Source organism: Aspergillus stella-maris (assembly GCF_047715825.1).
Source record: "Aspergillus stella-maris strain CBS 113639 unplaced genomic scaffold BDV14scaffold_80, whole genome shotgun sequence".
Classification (NCBI taxonomy): Eukaryota; Fungi; Ascomycota; class Eurotiomycetes; order Eurotiales; family Aspergillaceae; genus Aspergillus; species Aspergillus stella-maris.
Window position 1 is genome coordinate 94,963 of NW_027396874.1, and position 20,681 is coordinate 115,643.

At 50.8% G+C, this 20,681-nt stretch overlaps 8 protein-coding genes across 8 annotated transcripts; 4 read left to right on the forward strand and 4 right to left on the reverse strand.

The window, feature by feature from the left end:
• The first annotated feature begins 767 nt into the window (after positions 1 to 767).
• On the forward strand, positions 768 to 2,055 carry BDV14DRAFT_182759 (uncharacterized protein). Its single transcript, XM_073770278.1, has 2 exons — positions 768 to 1,952; positions 2,013 to 2,055. Exon 1 carries the CDS (start codon positions 953 to 955, stop codon positions 1,580 to 1,582), a length of 630 nt encoding a protein of 209 aa, XP_073623388.1. The 5' UTR covers positions 768 to 952; the 3' UTR covers positions 1,583 to 1,952; positions 2,013 to 2,055.
• On the reverse strand, positions 1,590 to 4,395 carry BDV14DRAFT_193003 (fungal specific transcription factor domain-containing protein; the record flags this gene model as incomplete). The annotated part of the gene is made up of 10 exons (XM_073771704.1): positions 1,590 to 1,712; positions 1,767 to 1,952; positions 2,251 to 2,461; positions 2,533 to 2,742; positions 2,795 to 2,941; positions 2,995 to 3,161; positions 3,211 to 3,304; positions 3,360 to 3,416; positions 3,485 to 3,803; positions 4,272 to 4,395. The coding sequence occupies 10 exons, from the start codon at positions 4,393 to 4,395 to the stop codon at positions 1,590 to 1,592; spliced, it is 1,638 nt and encodes a 545-aa protein (XP_073623389.1).
• Positions 4,396 to 4,679: 284 nt separating this feature from the next.
• BDV14DRAFT_211752 (class II aldolase/adducin N-terminal) lies at positions 4,680 to 7,071 on the forward strand (the record flags this gene model as incomplete). The annotated part of the gene is made up of 5 exons (XM_073776155.1): positions 4,680 to 5,028; positions 5,099 to 5,619; positions 5,944 to 6,171; positions 6,304 to 6,627; positions 6,691 to 7,071. The coding sequence occupies exons 1-5, from the start codon at positions 4,737 to 4,739 to the stop codon at positions 7,069 to 7,071; spliced, it is 1,746 nt and encodes a 581-aa protein (XP_073623390.1). The 5' UTR covers positions 4,680 to 4,736.
• A 961-nt stretch (positions 7,072 to 8,032) lies between these two features.
• Positions 8,033 to 9,761, reverse strand: BDV14DRAFT_204739 (uncharacterized protein; the record flags this gene model as incomplete). Its single annotated transcript, XM_073774580.1, has 2 exons — positions 8,033 to 8,513; positions 9,463 to 9,761. 2 exons carry the CDS (start codon positions 9,759 to 9,761, stop codon positions 8,033 to 8,035), a joined length of 780 nt encoding a protein of 259 aa, XP_073623391.1.
• A 1,311-nt stretch (positions 9,762 to 11,072) lies between these two features.
• Positions 11,073 to 13,148, reverse strand: BDV14DRAFT_204740 (ankyrin repeat domain-containing protein; the record flags this gene model as incomplete). The annotated part of the gene is made up of 1 exon (XM_073774581.1): positions 11,073 to 13,148. One exon carries the CDS (start codon positions 13,146 to 13,148, stop codon positions 11,073 to 11,075), a length of 2,076 nt encoding a protein of 691 aa, XP_073623392.1.
• A 1,477-nt stretch (positions 13,149 to 14,625) lies between these two features.
• Positions 14,626 to 15,382, reverse strand: BDV14DRAFT_193005 (putative RING finger protein; the record flags this gene model as incomplete). Its single annotated transcript, XM_073771705.1, has 3 exons — positions 14,626 to 14,949; positions 15,010 to 15,226; positions 15,297 to 15,382. The coding sequence occupies 3 exons, from the start codon at positions 15,380 to 15,382 to the stop codon at positions 14,626 to 14,628; spliced, it is 627 nt and encodes a 208-aa protein (XP_073623393.1).
• Positions 15,383 to 16,325: 943 nt separating this feature from the next.
• Positions 16,326 to 18,554, forward strand: BDV14DRAFT_182764 (amino acid permease/ SLC12A domain-containing protein). The gene is made up of 4 exons (XM_073770279.1): positions 16,326 to 16,809; positions 16,860 to 17,424; positions 17,472 to 18,024; positions 18,073 to 18,554. The coding sequence occupies exons 1-4, from the start codon at positions 16,479 to 16,481 to the stop codon at positions 18,337 to 18,339; spliced, it is 1,716 nt and encodes a 571-aa protein (XP_073623394.1). The 5' UTR covers positions 16,326 to 16,478; the 3' UTR covers positions 18,340 to 18,554.
• Positions 18,555 to 20,072: 1,518 nt separating this feature from the next.
• Positions 20,073 to 20,541, forward strand: BDV14DRAFT_182770 (uncharacterized protein). The gene has a single exon (XM_073770280.1). The coding sequence runs from the start codon at positions 20,138 to 20,140 to the stop codon at positions 20,405 to 20,407; it is 270 nt and encodes an 89-aa protein (XP_073623395.1). The 5' UTR covers positions 20,073 to 20,137; the 3' UTR covers positions 20,408 to 20,541.
• The last annotated feature ends 140 nt before the right edge of the window (positions 20,542 to 20,681 follow it).

Genomic DNA, 20,681 nt, shown 5'->3' on the forward strand with positions numbered 1-20,681 from the left:
AGCAGCTACTTCAAGGATATCAGCAGCTAAGGAGGCATCGTTATAAGCCCCGGATTTCCAGTCTGCCTTTCAATAACAAAGCCAACCTGACACCCAAACAACGCTGCGAGAGCACCGATCTTCCAAAGCAGTAATTGGGACCTCTCAATACGGCACGCCTTATTCCAGAACTGATAGCCAGACGGTGGACAACAAAGCAGGAATAGCGCCGAGGGTAGACAAGCAAAGAAAATATCCTCAAAGTAGATCGTAAAGTCGAAGTCTCGACATGCTGTACTGACGCGGGGACCAAACAATTTGTCGGCTGTTGGTGGACAGTCCATCTCGTTGGAAGCCATCACTGCCGTGGTGTTGTTAAGCGGGAGGAGAGGCAGCGCCTGCACATTTATTGATCAGTCTACAGTAGCTTGGTTAGCGGATCGTCTATCAGTAATAAGATTAATCTAGATACCAACAACCTATACGGGACTAGGTAGCAGTTTCTAGAAACGATGAGCCAATGGGTGGTGCTAGCCAAGCGCTGTCTTATCAGGCCCTGCTGCTTAGCTGCGCCGCATTGTCGACGCAGTGCAACCTAACGAGTAGAATGAGTCGAGCGCCATCTTCCACTTAAAAAGACGTATCTCTTAGCGCAAGTAGCGCAATCGGGCCGAGGAAGAGTCGTGGGTCGTTAAGAGGTGAGGCTGAGGGAGATCGCCAGTCAGCTTGGGAGGAGACAAGAGAAGGATGTCAACCCCGCACGTGCTCAGCTGGACATCAATGTGTTGCCTGAGAGGTGTCTTGCTGGTGCCTACAAGCTTTGAGTCATTACCATAAGTCTCTAAAGTGAGGAACATCTCTATTCCCAGGGTACCTTTACCTGAACAAGCATTGAAGCTACCCGATTTTGTCACTATCCATCCGTCAAGTCTCTATACTTCTACTGCCATCAGCAAGCGTCATCACCAACACCATGGCTACCGAAACGACCCCAGCTGAATCCATTTCACCCTTCCAAGCATACCTCGACACTTTGCACAGCGAAGATGCAAACCTCCACTCCACGATCCAAGCAATTAGCGACTTGGTCCCGCACCTCACCACCTCAATCTCACCGATCGGTACGCGCCTCATAGCCGTCACACACCCCAGCACAAGCAACATAAATCTCTCTGGCACAGCAATATTGGACACTCTAGGCTCTCTCTATCTATCCGCCGCTCGACGCTGCACAGAGACCCACGCCTCGTTCGCCACACGCCTTCTGCACAACTCTCTGGAGCAAGCAATGGAAGACCTCTACGTTGCAAGTGAGGACCAACTTGACGCTGGTCTGAAAGATGGATCGGTGAAGTTTCCACCACCAGACCCGAACGTAGTTCAGGGGTGCGCTTGCTGCCGGGGCGATCCTGATGCGACGATCCTATCTGGTTTCCATACGGGCGAGGCGCTTTTTTATGACGAGCCGGAGTATAAGCAGATCTTCGGGGATGAGAAGAGTTGTGGATCATTGCGTGGGGCAAACAGGAGCTGGTTAATGGCGAGCTCGGAGCAAGTTAAGAGAAAGAAAGAAGAGGAGGGGGGTTTGGAGAGCAAGCTTTGATCTTGATTTAATTGAGCGGTGGTGGTGGGTATAGAGCGTCGTTTATAGGACTCAATGTTGTGTCGAATCCAATGTTCATGATGACGCCTAGGCCTTCGCCGTGAAGGATGCTTGCATAGCTTTGGGCATCCTGTGATTGTACCTTAGCATTACAGGACCATTAGCAACATAACCAGTGTCTTACCCAGCCTTGGCCATTATTGAACGGAAATGGTGTTGCGTATTCTTCGTTTCCAGAGGAAGCTGCATTACGGCCGAAGCCAGGGCTGGCAGTTGCTTGGAGGTTGTGATATGGTTGCTGTAGATTTGCCTCTGCTGATTGAGCATTATTAGGACTAGCTTGAATAGCTTTTGCGATCGATCGCGATTCCTGATATGCCCAATTAAAATAATGCACGTAGAAACATGTTACACTAGAAGTACAACTAACCTCAAGTAACCGCTGTGACTGCATATTTCGACTGTTATCCAGCTTTCGGTGGCCTCGCATCGCTTTCTCGAAGACTGCTTCGATGGCACTACAGTGCTTTGGGTCATCATAGAGCGTCATATAGACCGTCAAGATTGATATCGCGCAAAAGGTTATATGCGTCGTCGTCTTAACCCGAACGTTAGCCACTTACTGCCATTAATTTGTGAACTTGGAATGAGAGAACTGATGTACGGACCCAGTAAGTTGAGTTATAAGTTTCATCAGCGTCAACATCAGCAGCAAATGATGCAAGTCGGAGCGCTGCTTCTACACATCTTTCGATCGCAGGGTTAGATCTCGGAGGTTGACGACGGGGAACAGTTGGCTGTAGAAATTCGTCAAGGAGATAACCTCTATATAAGAGTATTGTGGTGAAATTGAAGGCGTTTCGGACTGTACGTTGTTGCCTAAGCTTTGGCGTGAGTTAAAGTCCTTGTGGTGGCGGTAGGTAGTTTGTAATGGGATCTGGTTGACTGACCGTTTAAATATCCAGGGGACATCACAGAAGAGAGAGTCATCTTCAAATTCCGTATCTTGTTTATTCTGAGGATGGAAGAACGAGGGTGTTTCGCGCAACCATTCCTTGAGATAATTCTCGATCTCAAGTACTATTTGTTCCCTAGACTGTGTCATACGTTCATTTGCCGGATACAGCTGCTTCAATATCTTACTTGTTACTTGAGTAAGTCTATTTTGGTCAGCAAACATGGTCTAGTCAAAAAGTGCAGGATGCAAATTACTTGATATGAGCGATAACCCCTTTCGCCAATCGCGCTTCGTTCTTTCCGAGATCTTGATGCAGCTCGGACGGGGGTGCCTCCGGATATGGGATAGTGATATCTGCGTCGTCTAAAGCCATGGGGCGACCCAGGGCCGCGGAGAGATACCTACCAACAATTAAGTCAAGAAGTTAAATATCGACCGATGGTAAACCACATACCTCTCCATCATGTAAAGGGACCAAAATATTCCCCGCCGCGAGAACTCCTGCAAGTCATACCCCCTCTTAACTCCTTTCTGGAACCCAGCCATCTGTCCTAGGCGAATAGCTTTGCCAAGTGACATCCAGGCAGTATTGAACATGTTCAAGGCTAGGTAGAATTGGCACTATTACATTTAGTATGAAAGAGACAACAGGGAGATTGGTACGGCTCACCTCTAGAACGTGACCTTGTAGGACCGTGATGCTGGGTGGATATACTGTAGCGGCCTGCTCAAGCCGTCGTTTCGCAGCATTGAACAGTCGAGAGCTGCAATGGATCAGATTCACTAGGGGGTACCGACATGAGAGGATAATTTACATACCTTTTGGCTTTCTGCTCCCTTAGGTCAAGACCACGCCATGAAGCCAGCCACACACAGCTACCGCAGTTCGCATCAGTACGCACACCACAACAAGTGGACTCCAGAGATGTGGGCTCAGGACGCACCCAACAGCTAGAACAAGCAAGAAGACCGCACTCTTAGCATCGTCCCCTATCACCCCCTCGTCCTGCGCATAGAACCCCTCCAGCCAGCCCTGAACCTGCGAGCGCGGGATATATCGATAGGTAGCATTCGAATGCTCGAAAAAGCAATCAATGCACTCTTGTGCGACTTTACGGTCTGGAGGGAAGAATATAGAGGCAGGCGACTCTCCCTCAAGAATCTGCTCTGCGGGACGTTGTAGATTCCGTGGAAGGACCTGGCCTAGACTCTGGAGGTGCGTGTAGACGCTTTTTAGGAAGGCGTGGGTGCTAGCATCTCCTGCTACGCAGTCATTGTCAGTCAAAAGCTAGAACATGGATGAAAGTATACGCACCAGCATCTTCTTCTGTTTCTGTTGATAATCGGGGTGTAGTCTCATTCTCATTATCGGGATTACTTGTTGAATCAATTGGCTGTGTGGTAGATTGTCTCCCCGCCGTGGGAGAGTGCTCGTTGCCAGCGGACTATGCGAGGCCCATTAGGTCAAGCAATACTCTCTGCCGGTGGGTAAGATGATGGGACTACTCACCAGTCTACATTTCTTCACCCGCTTGTACGAAGCTCGATAGCTACAGTCTATCTTCAGTATTAGCGATGATCGTGACATCTACCGCCGGTTCTGGAAGGAGATAATTATACCCAACCGCAACGAAACGCACCGATAACAAGGCTATATGAATCTCGCAAGTCAGCTCGTTAACCTCGAATTAATGCAGGGGAGGTGCCATACCTCGCGCCCATCACATTTACATTTTCGCTTCTTGCAGATGTCGCAAGCCCTTGTTACATACTTCTTCGCGGACGACGAAGGTGAGGCCATGGCCATCGGAATATTCGAGGTCGATGATGTGCTTTCCATGGAAATTGCAGACATTTCCTAATTGATGCCTAGAAACGGTGTGCTCGAACAAGAGTATGGGACGAGGCGGATCTTCTGGGGTATGTCGATCTATAACCTCGGGTCGGAAAAGGGTGATGCTTTTCCGTGGAATCTCCCACTCATGCATGGAAAAACAAGAGAAATGGAGAAATCTTGGAAACTGAATTCCAGCAGGTGATTTAAGCGGGGTTTGTACATCAAATGCTCATATATATACAGCATTACCCCGCAGAGACCCCAGGGAATCTAATTGATGCTTGTTAATTGACTCGCGGCTACCAGTATCAAACACCCCAATATACAGTTCTCTCACGGCAACCGGATATTTACACACCATGGCCCCAACCACAATCGATATTCAAACACCGGCCGTTGTGCCTACGAAAACCGCTCCCGCTTCGACAACACGCACAGACAAGCCATCTCAACTCCAAGTCCTAGGCAAGACCAAGAGCGGCAAGACGCTCAAGATCCGCAGCTACCCCAAGTTCGACAACCTCGAGGATGAGCGCCTCTACCGAAAGCAGCATCTCGCTGCGGCATTCCGCCTTTTCGCGGACCGGGGATTCGACGAGGGTGTCGCTGGTCATATCTCTGTTAGAGATCCGATCTTGACGGATCACTTCTGTATGTCTTCACATTATACTGTTAGGAGCTTGCGAGCTACGAGTTGAGGACCAGTACTGATAAGACGCAGGGATAAACCCCCTCTCCGCCCACTTCTCCCTGATCAAAGTCTCGGATCTCGTATTAGTCGACGAAGATGGCAATGTAGTCGAAGGCGACGAACCAGTCAATCTCCCTGCCTTTGCAATCCACAGCGAAATCCACAAAGCACGACCGGACGTTAACGCAGCCTGTCACGCTCACAGCGTAGCCGGAAAAGCTTTCAGCTGTTTCGGGCGCGAGTTAGAAATGATCACGCAAGACAGTCTGCGCTTCTACAAATCTCACGCGGTCTACCGCGAGTTTCGGGGCGTGATCACAGATAATGAAGAGGGAAAGAGGATCGCCGCTGCACTGGGGAACGGCAAGGCGGCGATTCTGCAGAACCATGGACTTCTGACTGTCGGTGGGAGTGTGGATGAGGCGGCATTCTGGTTTATTTCTCTCGATAAGACTTGTCAGGCGCAGTTGCTTGCTGATGCTGCTGCGGCGGGAGGTCAATATAAAAAGATTTTCATTAGTGAGGAGGAGGCGGAGTATTCTGCGCCACAGGTTGGAGGGCCAGAGAAGGGGTGGTTGGCTTTCCAGCCGTATTATGATGAGCAACTTGCGAAGACGAAGGGGGATTTTCTGTTGTAAATATGTTGAATAGTTGATAGTTGTCAGGTACATAATGGTGACTTGGTTGTACTTTGTATAGATCTGGACCAGCCCCACACTGAACAGATCATGACGTTCCGCCGTCTGCGAGCTGCCCCTCCGCCTCTCTTACAACTCTCTCCCTCACTAACCAAAATCAATTAATTTCTCGTCCACTCAACAGCTAAATTTACCCTCAAATCACGCATATACAACAGAATGGACCGCTCGAACAAGCCCGCCGCCATCGGCGTCACCGCGACCCCGCCCCAGCCCACAATCTCGCTCGCCAACAACGTCGTGCAGGCCACGCTGCCCTCCGGCGAGTCCGTCACCGTCAACCTCAACGGCGCAACAGTGACATCGTGGAAGACTGCATCCGGCCAAGAACAGCTATGGCTCAGTGAAGCCGCTGTGCTCGATGGATCGAAGCCGATCCGTGGTGGAATTCCTGTTGTTTTCCCTGTACGTGCCTGCCCCTCACTTCCGTCCCGGGACGTCCCTTGCACCCTGATCCAGGCGATCAGTAAAGATCGACCAAGACCCAATTCCCAAACTTCCAAGTTGAGCCTCATACTAACATTAATTTTGTTACAGGTATTCGGTCCACCCCCTAACGATCACGCTACAACCCCCCTCCCGCAACATGGTTTCGCGCGCTCCTCGCTCTGGGAATTCCTCGGCAAGTCCTCGTCCGAATCAACTGGTACCGCCGCGTCCGATGACACAGTGAAGCTTGATTTCGGTCTGTCCTCGGGATTGCTCAGTGAAGACTTCAAGTCAAAGTGGCCGTATGAGTTTGGACTCGTTTACAGCGTGACGCTTTCGCCAGAGGGACTGGGGACATCGCTGCAGGTTAGGAACCAGGGAGAGCAGAGCTTTGAGTTCCAGGTGCTGCTGCATACTTATTTTGCGATTGATGTTTGTGCCAATATTCCATATAACCGTCGCTGTTTGGAAGCTTTGCTAACAATTGTCGCCAAGGATATTTCCAAAATCCACGTCAAGAACCTCACTGGCAAGACCTACATCGATAAAGTCGCCTCCGGCACAACCAACACCGAGACCTCTCCCACCGTCACATTCACAAATGAGACAGACCGCGTGTACAAAGACCTCGACCCCGCCACTCCACTCATCATCTCCTCGTCAGACAAGGACCTCTTCGGCATCACGCGGGAGGGCCTCAGCGACGCTGTTGTGTGGAACCCGTGGATCGAAAAGGCAAAGGGCATGGGCGACTTTAGCCCGGACGACGGGTACAAGAAGATGGTTTGTGTTGAGGCTGGTGCTGTGAACGGGTGGCAGACTCTTGAGGCGGGTGAGTCTTGGGAGGGTGGACAGATCATTAAGAACAAACTCTGAGGGATGGCTTAATGTTCGGCGACTTCGGTCAGACTAGACTACCCACCTAACCACCTACATAGCCAAAGGTATAGTAGTACTAGCTAGACTGAAGTGACGAATAGGTTATGAATGAACGAACAGAAATGAAAGGAAAGGAGAACTAAGCTCTCGAAAACCACCAAGTAGCAGGTACAGCACGTTCTTGCTCTCACGGCTTCACTAACTTGAGAACCGTCCACGTAATTCCTAACATTCCACATTTTCATGCGTTTGAGACAGGTACCGGCTCCTACAAACCAGGTAGATACGTAGGTGTCTAGTAACAAGTATCATCTCCATAGAGATATCCAGAGCCAGACGGGGTATCTCCAAAGCAGTGCCGCTTCTGAGCCAGACTGCAACTACTTTCCCCGTCCACGCAGTAAATCACTGTACTGTTCCAACCATTGGAATCAGGGTGTACCCATGTGGATGTGGATGTGAACGTGCCTTGGAGACTCTATCTCTTTCTGTTCTGTTTCTCTGTAACCTCTGCTGCCTGGTTTCCTATACCCCAGACCTCTGATTAAGATTAATTCGGACACTCTTTTTTGGACTACCTATCTAGCTTATCTCCACCATGTTCATGACTAAGGTAGGCTATTCTAAGTCTACCTTAAAGTCTTTCCGTTCACCGCAGCCCAACAACTAGGTAACCCTCCAGCTCAAACTAAGCCATTCGCGTACTGAAACCGCTGCAAAGCCCTCAGTCCCCTCCACTTCTTCCCCTCCCTCGCAATAGCAATGTTCCTCTCCACCTCGCACCGCAGTTCGTCATCAGAGAGTTTACTATTACCCCTCAGGGCCTCCAGGATCAACACCACGCCCTCGCCATCGCCATACTTGATCGCGATTTCTAGCGGTGAGGTATTGTGCGTGGACCAGTGGATATCCTCGAGATGTCGCTGTAGAGGGTCTGCGCCACGCTCAAGAAGAGCCTTCAGGGCGCTCGGGTTCGGCTCGCGCCGTGGTTGCCGTAGTCGGAGGACCAGGCGTTGATGTTTGCGCCGCGGGCTAGTAGGGTGTCGAGGAGCGTGAGGGCTGTGTCAAGGGGGTATTTGTTGAACATTGTAGAGAGGGTGTATCCTGACTGGTGGTCTCCCTCGGGTATTGGGAGGCCGTGGTCGAGGAGGAGCTTTATTGATGCGAGGTCGGATTTCTTGAAGGCTGCGTCTATAGGGGACGGGTAGTGGTTTTGGTACTCGGCGAAACTGGCGGGGATGATGAAGCCCTTGCTGAATAGGAATTCGAGCATCGCGGGGCCGCCTCTTGCTGCTGAGACTAGGTAGTCGAGGTGGTCCCTGGCGATCCTGATCGGATCAGGGTCAGAGCAGCCATTGAAGGCAAGCCCGTGATTTAGGAGTTCGAGGGCGCTTCTTAGCAAGTTTTGTGTCTTGCATGGACTGTCCTTGGACAGGTCGCTGTATCGGTTAAGTACCAGCTTAAACAGCGTTTCATGGTTCAATACTAGAGCCAGGATGTTGCCTTGCGTCAGAGCCTAGACCTAATAGAAATCTGACGACAGGCACTGATAGGCTCCGCAGGGCAAGGGCTAGCGCTCTCTCACTGACACTTGCGCCGTGCTGAAAAAGGAGTCTTATAACCCCTTCATGTCCATACTTTGAAGCAATTTCAAGAGCTGTGTATATTTGATTGCCGACGAAACGGATTCGCTTGGCTGGGCATAGTGGGCGTTGGGGTTGCAGCCGTTTTGGAGGAGCTCCTGCACGATGCTTTCCAAGCCACAGGCAGCCACGGCGCATATTAGCAGGTTGGCGTCATTTGGAGCGGCATTTTGAGCGGCCGTCGATGCCTGTTTGATATCCATGCGCTTCAACAATAATTTTGTTATCTCCAACCTATCTCCTGACTCAAAGGCACAACGGAGCGGAGCCAGGCCGTGGGTTAATAATGTCGGGTTTAGCTGTGCACCATAGTCTAGTAGACAGCGTACTGTCTTAAGGCAACCAAAGCTAGCAGCACTTAGGATATCAGTGCTATAAAATGAAAGTTTGGATCGGCCCCTCTATCAAGACAGTATCTCAGAGTGCCCTCCATGTCTTCGTTGCCTCCACCAAAGGAAGTGATTTCCAGGAGGAACTCACTTGCCGTCAAGGTGCTCGCCTCTGGGAACTTGAGGTTCCACTCAAGCAGTTCCTTGACAACCTCTGGATGCTTCCACCGATCATCCCGTCTAGAACCACAGTGGCCGGAGGGAATTGCTCATGTTCCAACAGCAGCCGAACCACAGATAGGTGGCCTTGCTCCGCTAAGTTCTGCAGCAGCTCATCGAGAGATCTAGGAAGAGTTAATGACCAGTCTGTCAAGTCCCCGAGTGTCCTTCGAACGTCAATCAAAGTTCGGGCATACTTCAGACATCCTTTTTTAGCAGCCATAGACACGGCTTTGTTCCAGGCGTTCTCATCTAAATACTGTGAGGATATAGCCAAGTCTATAAAGTCTTGTAAGTGAGCTTGTTTTCCACGCTCTGTCGCCCATTCTAGAGCCGCGGTCACAGGATACTGGTGCCTAAACTTGTGAAGACATTGCTGAGATACCGTGCGAAGTTCCTTGTTAACGAGGCAAAGAGAGCTAATATCCCAGGTGTAATCGAGGTCCTCAGCAATGGACAGAAGAAGTTCGTTTGGGAGGTCGAGAAGGCCCAGCATGGTTGCAAAGCTTAGAGACAAAAAGAGGTAAGAATGGTCGGTCTGTACTGGGCAACATGTCTGCATGTATATAAAGCCGATAGGGGGGATGAATGAGGCAGGCCCTGGTTTCTAGCCTTGAGCGCACAACACAAAGGGCGGTCTACAAACATCAATAGAAAAATGATCGAGTCTCTGTTGGCTCTGAAAGACCGTTGTCAAAGCCATTTCTAAACAAGACAATGATCGAGGTTTGAGACGACTGGACAAAGCAGATGCCACCTGGTATCTGCGAGGAGCATGAGGACTGCAGGTGTGTTGTCGTGGGGTAGGTCAGGTAGGTCAGGTACATGAACAACCGTTCTCAAAAGGGCAGGCACCACCCAGCGCGGACTATACCTGCGCAGTCATGCTATAAATGCTTTGTAGCAGTAATGGTAATACTTACACTGCTCCACGGAGCGTTATCATGATGAGTCTTCATAATAAGGGCGGTAGTCCATCGCCTGATTCTTATAGCTATCGCGAGTGTTTACGTATTTGAAGCTTAGGAGCTTATTGATGGTATCCACTGTGAATCTGTTAATTTAGAACAAGCCGCTTGTATAAGGCAACCGGAACCCTAGCTTTGGCATGTTCTGATAAAGCGGGTTCCGGTTGGGCCCAGAAACCCCAAGATATGCATTTTGGTGTACGGTTTGATCGAGGCCAGGATTGGTACCAGACGATGCTTCCAGGACGAAGCGTAGGACACGCATCTTGAACACATTGTAGAGGATACGAGACATTTCCCGTCACGCTGGAGTTGCTAGCTGGGAGACCAGGATGCTCAGGCTCAATTTGTAACGGCTATAGCGGCCCTTGATGCTGTCTACTCTCGACGCCTGCGAAGAAGTTGGCCAATGTAGATGAGGGAAATGCAGTGCTCTGCGTACAGCAACTACAGCTGACCAGGCGCCTATTCACTCCTGGCGTAACAGCAGCAACACTGTTTCGAAGGCTTGTGCTTAGCTAGGTACCTAGGTGGCTTTTCTACCTTGACCCCGAGCCCTTAGCCTAGCTTGTCTCGAGGACGGATGGGTGGCCTCAAGCTACGTAGCATGTTAAAGTCAATATCTTCTTGATAATTTATTATGTATCAGTCGTGCGATTGAAAAGATATTCCATGTCTAGCTCCAAGTACATCCACCTGTGTAAAGCCGGTAAAGTATGATCCCTATCATTCAGAATCCTTCCGGTAGATCAAGAGAATTAATATAGTCTGAGCCAAATCACCAAGAAGCCAGAAATCATCCCCATGGATGAATAGATCAAACAGAACTCCGGTCCTTCCTAGGAAACGTCGAATCCATTTTCGCGCTGGAAGCGGTCCAAAGCCCTGTATCCCCTCCACCTTTCACGTTCCTTCGCGAGGGCCTTCAACCTTTTGACCTCATTCTCCACATCACCAACAGGGGTTCTGGTCATAAGGGCATCCAGCATCAGCGTCACACCCTCTTTATCACCCTGGAATGCTGCTGTTTCAAGAAAGGTGGGATTATCGCGAGTGCCGCAGAAGTACCAACGTTGGTCTTTGCGCAACGGGTCCGCACCACGATCTAAGAGGGCTTTCAGGGCGCGCGGATTCGGGTTTCCGCCGCTGACACTACTTATTGCACCGCTAACGCCGCGGCCGCCATAGGCATTATTGATGTCGGCGCCGCGGCTTAGAAGTGTGTCTAGAATCTCGAGGGCGTCGTCAAATGGAATGTGATTCGTGAATATGTTTGAGATCACGAAGTCCGGGTTGTAGCCTTGTGAAGTGCACTGGCCTTTATTCAGGAGGAGCTTCATGGCTGCGAGGTCGCTGCGCGCGCAAGCGACGTTGAGCGGCGACTCAATTCTATGTTTTGTGGTGTCGACTTGAAGGATCTCGAACCCAGTGCTGAATAGGAAGTTGAGCATTTCAATTCCACCCTTTGTTGCTGATGTTAAGAGCTCGAGGCGATCGAGAGCGTTGAGTATTGGGTCGTAGGTGAAGCGGCCCTTGAGACTATGGCCTCTGTCAAGTAGCATCTGGATGTGCGCTATGGTGCCAGACTCCATGGCTTTTCTCATCAGGTAGTGTGCTTGGTGAGAAGGTCCATGCTGCGCGTCGGAACTTTGCTCAAGTAGGAGTCTGAAGAGTTTCTCGTGTCCTGCTACTAGAGCAAGAGCGTGACAGTCTTCTGAGTACTGTGGAGGGCATTTGTTTGGATCAACGCCTAGGTCCAGCAGTAGTCGAGTTATTGGAACAGACTGGCAGAGGAGAGCGCCAGCCAGCGCCTGTGCACTCAGTGTTGCACCATGCTGGAGCAGTAGTCTGACTATGCCCTCTTGTCCAAATCGCGATGCCCATTCAATAGCAGTCTTTTCTTGGTATGTATCCAATTCAATCCAGCATTTACCGTAATGGCGAATGTTTGGATTATATCCGCTCCTTAGAAGCTCTTCAACAATTCTTTCCAAGCCACAAGCGGCGGCAACACACATAAGTAAACTGTCATTCTCTGCTGACCTTCGCACTTGCTGTATATCCAGACTTTCCAGCACTATTCTTGAAGTTTTCGGGATTATGTTCATTGTAAAAGCCTTGCGAAGAATCGGCAAGTCATTCCCGGCCCCTGTCGGGTTTGGATCTGCACCATGCTCTAGCAAGCAGCGTACTGTTTCAGTATAGCCCTGCAGGGCAGCGTGTTCCAGTATAGAGGCAAAGACATATTGCGCATTTGGGTCGGCCCCATGCTCGAGGCAATGATTCACAATATCACGAATGCTGGCGTCGGATTCGCTATTCGAGAGAGCCGCCAGACAGAAGCTAGTTACGGTTGTATCCCTGAGTACGTTTGGATTCCGAAGGTTCCAATCTACCAAGATCTTGATGACCTCTGCGTGTACCCAGCGCTTTCCTTGGTCAAATGGTTCTTCTCGAAAAGGTATTGTCCCGTGATCCAGATAAAGACGTACTATACTCGCATGGCCCTCGTCGGCAGCATTCCAAAGCGGTTGATGAAGAGATTCAGCCAAGTTCAGCGACCACTCTGATGAACCCTTGATTGTCTCACGAGTATCGATCAAAGCCTGGATCAATTCCAAGTTCCCATTGCTGGCTGCCCCAGACATGGCGCTATTCCACGTTTGCTCGTTTAATTGATCTGTAAGGACAGCTCTGTCCAAGAACTTGCGGACCATGGCATGCGATCCGTAGCTCGCCGCCCAATTCAATGCCGACGCAATGGAGTATTGGTTGTTGAATTGGAAAAGGCATGTCTGGAGTAACTCGGGGAAGCGTTTGCAGACGAGGCTCAGCGAGTTGACGTCCCAGCTGTATTCGAGGTTTTCGGCGATGGAGAGGAGAAGCTCGTTTGGGAGGTCGAGGAGGGTCGTCATGACTTAGATGGCCTTGTCTATAGGCAAGAAGAACGGTAAGAATGATTTTTGTTTGTTTCAAGGATGGATGGGCAAGATGCCTGCTTTGAATGGGAGGGCGTAGAGGCCGGGGAACGGTTGCTCTTTCCTTCAACAGGCAAAGCGCAAATAACGGAAACAACGAAACAGTGGATGAAGGAAGGCACTCGGAAAACCTCATACAATGTTTCTTCTGGTTCGAGCAGGTTGGACCGAAAGGTCTCGGGGTTGTTGGAGGTCCAAGTCGTCTGCGTTTATTGATGTGTTACAGAAACAGAAAGAGGTTTGTTGCCTACTTTGAGGTGGACAGGCTACGGTACAGAATTGCTGGTCCGAGTTTTCAATTCGAGTTCTTGTGTTGTGTGAATGAATCACCGCATCAAAGTAACTGCTCCACATATCTAGCTGGTGACCACTGCGTCTTCTGCACTACCTAGTTGTTGGTCCTGTATCTCGTGAGGGAAGGATGCCGTCTGATATCGTCTCGTCTTGCTATGGAGTAGTTCACGGTGTAAAGTGTCTCGAATTGTTTGGGCTGCGTTGGACGGTAGGATACGCAGAGAGTAGTCGGAATATATATCATCACCTAAGCTCAACAGTCCACTTCCTACCTGCATAAGGCTATTGGGCCTAATAGTCCATGACTCAGTAGTTTGAAGCCCAGGGATGTATATAAATTGAATATGTTATAGCGACGACTTGGTCACTTAAGTTTCAGTCCTGCTCCAGACTGCATGACGAGAACCAGGAGTATAGTGGATTACGGCCAAGCCAAGCGAGCCTCAGAAGCCCCATTCCGTGGTTGCGCCTTCGCATGAGAGCTATGTTTGGTGTACGTCGGATGGATGTGTTGTGCGGTTATTACGTTAGCTCACTATGCGGTTCTCACTCAGCTCTTCCAGTACCGAGTAGTGTCGGTGAGAAACTACCAGTTTCGACGCACTCTCATTCTCCGTAGATGTCGGCGGATACAAATTTCCGTAGTAGCGGAAGTGCCGTTGGCCTTCGACGCCAAATGAATATGGGAAAGTTGTTGCTCATCGGCGCCATTATTGCTTTGCGCTCGGCAGCAGTTCCCAGCAACGAACTTATTGCCAGTGAAAATAACCTATCAGCACCAATTATCGCACAATAGATGGCTGTACTGCGATTGCTGGCGCGGTAGTTCTGTGGCTTGACCGCAATGGGATGCGGATGGGTTGGAGCGTAGGCGCGGCTGTGATAATCCGAGAGATCAGCAGATGGCTCAATATAGTGGCTGCCAGCTGCGGTCTGATAACGGCCGTTTCTCCTTGACTGAAATCTCGAAGTGCGATTCGGAATCCGCAGTTTTGGGGTGGTTGAGGAGCGCAAGGTCGAGCACATTGGCTATGCGCGTTAGGACACAATGTAGTCAGAGATTAGCGGTGATAAATCAAGTCACTTGAAGCTGTAACGTTGGTCAATAACCGTGCTGAGTTCAAAGAACGCGCGGAAAGATCTGACCCCTGATCAACGCAGGCGGAGGACGTATCGGCGCAGACGCATGCTCAGGCGGATAACAGGACTTGCACAAGGGACACCTCGCCTGTCTTTTCGTAAACCAAGGATCAAGACAAGCAGCATGAAAGATATGCCCACAAGTCAAGGCGCGAATCGAATCATCATCATCAAAGTCTTCCATGCAAACAGCGCACTCCATATGCGCATCGCCATGACTAGAAGCGATATCTTTTTCGATAGCGCCGTGCTCAGAGCTAGGCCTAGGGCTGTGACTGGCGGCGCCGCCGCCGACACCAATCTCCTTTGCAATCGCAACAGCTTCGAGGGAGCTTTTCCTCGACGAGACGGGCGCTTGGCTCACACTATAATCAGGGTCGACCTCGATTTCCTTTTCCTTGTCCTTCTCGGCGCGGTGGGCCGCAGACCAGGCGCTATACTTGGTCAGGGGAAATCGAGCGTCCAGATCAGCGGCTGTCAGAACAGTGTGGGGGAAGCCCAGCGGCCAGCCCTCTGGATCGAGCTGGCGGTTTGAGGCTCTGAAGCGCTGTCGCGTGCCGAAGATGATCCTGTAGCGGAAGCTGTTCAGAATGAGACAGCGTGGAAGAATTAAGGGATATAGAATCTAGGTAAAATGAGAGAGAGACCCACCAGATGAAAATGAAGAAGATGGCGACGCAGATGGGGGCCAGGTAGCCCAGGGTGGCTCCAGATGGTTCGTTTGAATCCTGCGCCATGATACTACCCAAGTGATTTAGCTCGATTAGACATTAGATATTAGATGGAATAAGGAGTTTCATTAGCTAGGTTAAGGTAGATAATGGGATAATGGGAAGAGTTTTGTGATGATGGTAGATAGTTGAAGAGGAGACTACTGGAGGAGGAGAAAGAGAGTCTCGTGTCTCCTGACAACCCCGCACCAAGCCTCTGGTTCATCTATGTTCTCTACAACTCTTTCTATGATTTCTAACCAACTCACTCTCTCAACATCATATGTTAGATATTTAACTAAATATTCATATCAAACGTACAGTCACTTGTAATGTCAGCTGTCACTGTCTCTCTTATCGCAGTGGAGAACCCCAGATCACAGTGTTACATCGCTCGTGCTGGGTGTATTGTCGTACCTATCTTACACGGACCCGCCGGTAACCGTACGCCGATACTCTCTGATTAGTGGATAAAGCTCCTATCAGTGTAACGGGCGTACTGTAATTACTTATCTCCGCCAACCCTATTCCTATTTTGTGGGTCTGCTCGGAATCAACTCTAAGACCGTCCAGTACTCTTTGATAGCCCCCTATCTCTTATCCTTTTCATCTTATCCTTAGTCTTATCCTGAATTTTATTTGAAGGGGAGTCGGTTTCTATGACATTTACTAGAAACAATGTAGAAACAATATAGAATCAACACAGAATAGTAAAGAATGTCTGCAGTAGCTGTAGCAGCCACTATGAACCCAGCAAAAGCAATTGCCACCAAGCACCTGCGCCCAGACAACCCCAGACACGCAGACAATCAAGTCCAATCGCGTGGTCCAACGGCGCCCGGTTCATGGTGAGATGGAACAAACTGTAACCTCAGATTCTCGGCCTCCCCGTCCAGCTCTTGATTCGGCCAAGCCCAGCCCAGTCCTTATCATGATTCGCCATTCACCCCAAAGACGCGTCCATGCCTTCCCTGCAGCTTCTGGCGCCGCTTGGTCGTCCTATTAAAGCAACATCACACGCTCATCTCTCTGGGCTCTCCATCCCGTCTTTTTTTTTCTTCCCCCCATCCTCTCCCCTGCTTGCTTCTCATTCTGTCTGCTTCCCCCTTCCTCTGCTGCAGCAATGGGTGTCGAAGAACAGAAGAAGGGTGGTCTCGACGTCGAGGCCACCTCCGCCTCGCCTCCGGGCTATGTTGACGATGGTCAAATCCAGAGCTTCGAGCAGGAGGACTTTTGGACCCGAAACGGTCTCAGTCTGAGATCCTTCCAGCGCCGCCCTGCTAACTATGTCGAGCTCAACCGGACCATGAAGACCCGCCATATGCACATGATTGCCATTGGTGGTTCGATCGGTGCTGGTTTCTTTGTCGGTTCTGGTGGTGCGCTCAGCACTGGTGGTCCCGCCTCTTTGTTCCTGGATTTCCTCATTATCGGTATTATGATGTTTAACGTCGGTATGTATACATTGCGCTTGACTCAAAAGTGGCTCGTACTGACGGCTCAGTCTACGCTCTCGGTGAACTCGCTATTATGTACCCCGTCTCTGGTGGTTTCTACACTTACTCCACTCGCTTCATCGATCCTTCCTGGGGTTTCGCCATGGGCTGGAACTACGTCGCTCAATGGGCCGTCATTGTGCCTCTCGAGTTAACGGTCGCCGGTCTTACGATAGAGTACTGGCAAGTCGATGTCAGCGTTGCCGTATGGGTTACAGTTTTCCTGGTCGCGATCATCATTGTCAACCTCTTTGGTTCGCTGGGATATGCCGAAGAAGAATTCTGGTCCTCATGCCTGAAGCTCGGTGCTATCATCGTCTTCATGGTCATTGCCTTGATTCTCGTCTGCGGTGGTGGTCCCTCGCGCGGCATCTACGATGAGTACTGGGGTGCGCGCTTGTGGTACGACCCTGGCGCCTTCCGCAATGGCTTCAAGGGTTTCTGCTCCGTCTTTGTCACTGCTGCTTTCTCCTTCAGTGGAACTGAGTTGGTCGGTCTGGCTGCTGCCGAGTCCAAGACTCCTACCAAGTCTCTGCCCGGTGCCATCAAGCAGGTCTTCTGGCGTATCACCCTGTATGTACTGCCATTGCTTACTGTTTGGCTTGTCTAATACTTTACAGCTTCTACATTGTCGGTCTCACCTTTGTCGGTCTCTTGGTCCGCTCCGATGATGAGCGTCTCCTCGGCAGTGGTCTCATCGATGTCTCGGCCTCCCCCTTCGTGCTGCTCGCCGCCGACGCTGGACTCAACGGCTACGATGACTTTATGAACGTTATTATTCTCGTCTCTGTCCTGTCCATCGGTGTCTCCGGTGTCTACGGCGGTTCGCGTACTCTCACTGCGCTCGCTGAGCAGGGCTACGCCCCCAAGATCTTCGCCTACATCGACCGCTCCGGCCGCCCTCTCTTCTCCGTGTCGATTCTCATCCTCTTCGGTGTTCTCGGCTACGTCAACGTCTCTTCTTCCGGTGAGGAGGTCTTTGCCTGGCTCCAGGCTTTGTCCGGTCTGGCCGCCCTCTTCACCTGGGGTTCCATCTGTCTGGCTCATATCCGTTTCCGCCACGCCTGGGCCCACAACGGTCGCTCCCTCGACGACATCCCCTTCAAGGCTGTCGGTGGCATTTACGGCTCTTACCTTGGTCTGTTCCTTATCCTCATTGTCTTGATTGCTCAGGTATGTTCCCTTTCTTCCTACCGCTAATACGAAATCTAACATCTTCAGTTCTTCGTCGCTATCGCTCCCCCAGGTGGTGGCCCCAACGGCACCTTCAACGACGCCGAGGGCTTCTTCAAGTCCTACCTCGCCCTCCCCGTCGTCCTCTTCTTCTGGGCCTGCGGATACCTCTGGAAGCGCGAGGGATGGCTCCGCACCGACCAGATCGATATCGACACTGGTCGCCGCGAGCTCGACTGGGAGGTCATCCACGCCGAGCGCGCCCGGGTCGCCGCTATGCCGTCGTGGAGACGTGCTCTCAACGTTATTTTCTAGTAGCATCGCCGTTGATTCGGTCATCCGCTCACTTTTCTCTATCTCTACTCTCTATGGTGTTTATGACATGTTGAACGGATAGATGACGGAATGCGGTCGCTGCTAGTTCAATTGCCTACTAGCTAATGTGTTAACTACTTTCATGTGCGATAATTTACTTTACTTGCATAGTATACCATACCTTACCAACTCAATTGAATCAATGTATCATGATCATGATTACGATTACGTACGAATATCTTCTCCAGGTTTCATACCAATCTTTTACGTAAAAGTACTTTCCCCGCAAGCACCAGCTCGAACCTAAAGCCAACTTCATCATTTAACCGTATCTAAACTTCCCTTGAACTCTGGAACCGGTAGTGCAGCAGGTGGTGAGACCCACGGATCGAGAGCTGATAGTTACTATAGTGTCATGTGAGCATGATCGCATCTCGCCACCCCCGGCTTCTCTTTCCCACCTTTTCTTACCATTCCCACTTCGTCCATTGGACCGCGCTTTCAGAGTCGGTCATGACTGCTTTAGACTTGCCTAGATCGACTCCAGCTGATGTGGAAGTTTGGAACGCCTAACGAGCAACGGCCTAACAGCGAACTGTGAGTGTGAAGTGAGAAGCCACCACAGGTCTTGGTATGGTGTTCAGCCCCCACATTCCAGAAGCTCAGTGTGGCCAGTGAACCTGACTCTCAGTTCACCCTACCTTATCTTAGCGCTCAGAAAGTGAATTTGCACGCTATACGAGTCAGTCGTCAGCATCCAGATATCGCACCGCCTAATCCAATCTACGCTCTACACCTGCATGAGCCATCGGCCATCGAGCCATCGAGCGCAATCGCCCCAGCCAAGCACGACGCACCTGACTCTAGCAGCAAGTAGCTAGCTCCCCCCTCTCAACTGCAATTTCTTACCACCTTCCAAATCTCTCAATTTCAACGGCAGCCACTCAGCCACTAAGTAAATGCAGCGCCCACCCGGACCTTCTGGAAAATGCAAGCCAAGCCGGCGCACCATGCCCAGATGGGAGTCTTGCTCCGCTCCAAGAATCCGCCTAGGAATGTTCAATCTCATCTTCACGAACCAGCTATGGAACACTCGAAGGACCAAGAGACCAAGAAGTTGACAAGAGTCCAAGAGCTTAGGTGTTCATGAGAGAGATTGTGAAGGCCGCGTCTAGCCTATCCATCTCTACGGAGTACTATACAGTATCTATTTCGCTATCAGTCGCATCTGATTGCGATCTTGGCCTGCAGGCTGAGATGAACAGTCCAGTCGCAGCTGAGCATGAGCCTAGCTGCGGCCTGAGTCGAACTCGACCCTGTTGGCTCCTGCCACTGGCTCCTGCTAGCTCGGTCGGCGGTCCTATCCGCCACCGCGCATTCCAATCACGCATTCGAGATTTCAAGCCAGGGCCAGCTTGCTCGTGATCTGTTCCTCCGTTGGCGCCACGCCACGCCGGCGTCGGCGCGGACTTCCATGCATATGCATGGGATTGGAACGGGCTCGATAGTGCGGGCCATGGAAAAGCGATGGAACTTTGGAAGTCTCATGGAAGGAATCTCGGTGGATAGGTAGGTAATAGTCTAGATTTGCTTGGCGCGGGTTGCTTTTGACGGTTCTGTAGATACTCTGCTGATTAGGTAGGTGCTGGACTTGGCTGGGCTGTGTTGGTTCGCGAGTTGCGACTTGCGAGAGGTGAGATTGGGACTTTGGTGTGCCTGGTCGGTAATTACATTCCGATAAGAAGCATTACACTGACCAGTGACCATCGCCAGTAGTGGTGCGTTGATGGGCTGATGGATGAGCCCAGTGGGGTTGAGCCAGCGGTGCGGTGCAGAGGGTGCCCGGCTGCACCTTTCGTTGTGCCCGGGCCGAGCTGTGGAATGTGCCTTGCTTCCTTCCCTGTCTCTGCTTACCGTGGTATATGCTCGCGTGCTTACTCTGTGCGATGACTTTGCATCTCACTGCATGGTTCCTTGCTGCTGGCATGTGAGCGTGAGATTCAAATGGGGTAATCCAGGTAGTTCGAATCTGTCGATGCAAGGATTCTCGGATGGTAAGCCGGAGTAACTGTAAGACATACCGAGCATTCACTGCGAAGCCTACGGAAGTCTGCGCAATGTGCTCTGTACCTTGTACTCATGATTTGGTAGTAGTTCTTCCATACCCAACATGGATATTCTCCAAGGATACCTATGTAACAGACTAGCATCAAGTACTGGTCGAGGGGAACTTGTAAGCTACCACAAGTCAAAAGACCTACGAACTGGGTCCGGCCCTTCCAGTGGTGTTTGATGCATTTATTTCGATAGATATCTTATCTTACTTTCATTATGAGGACCTT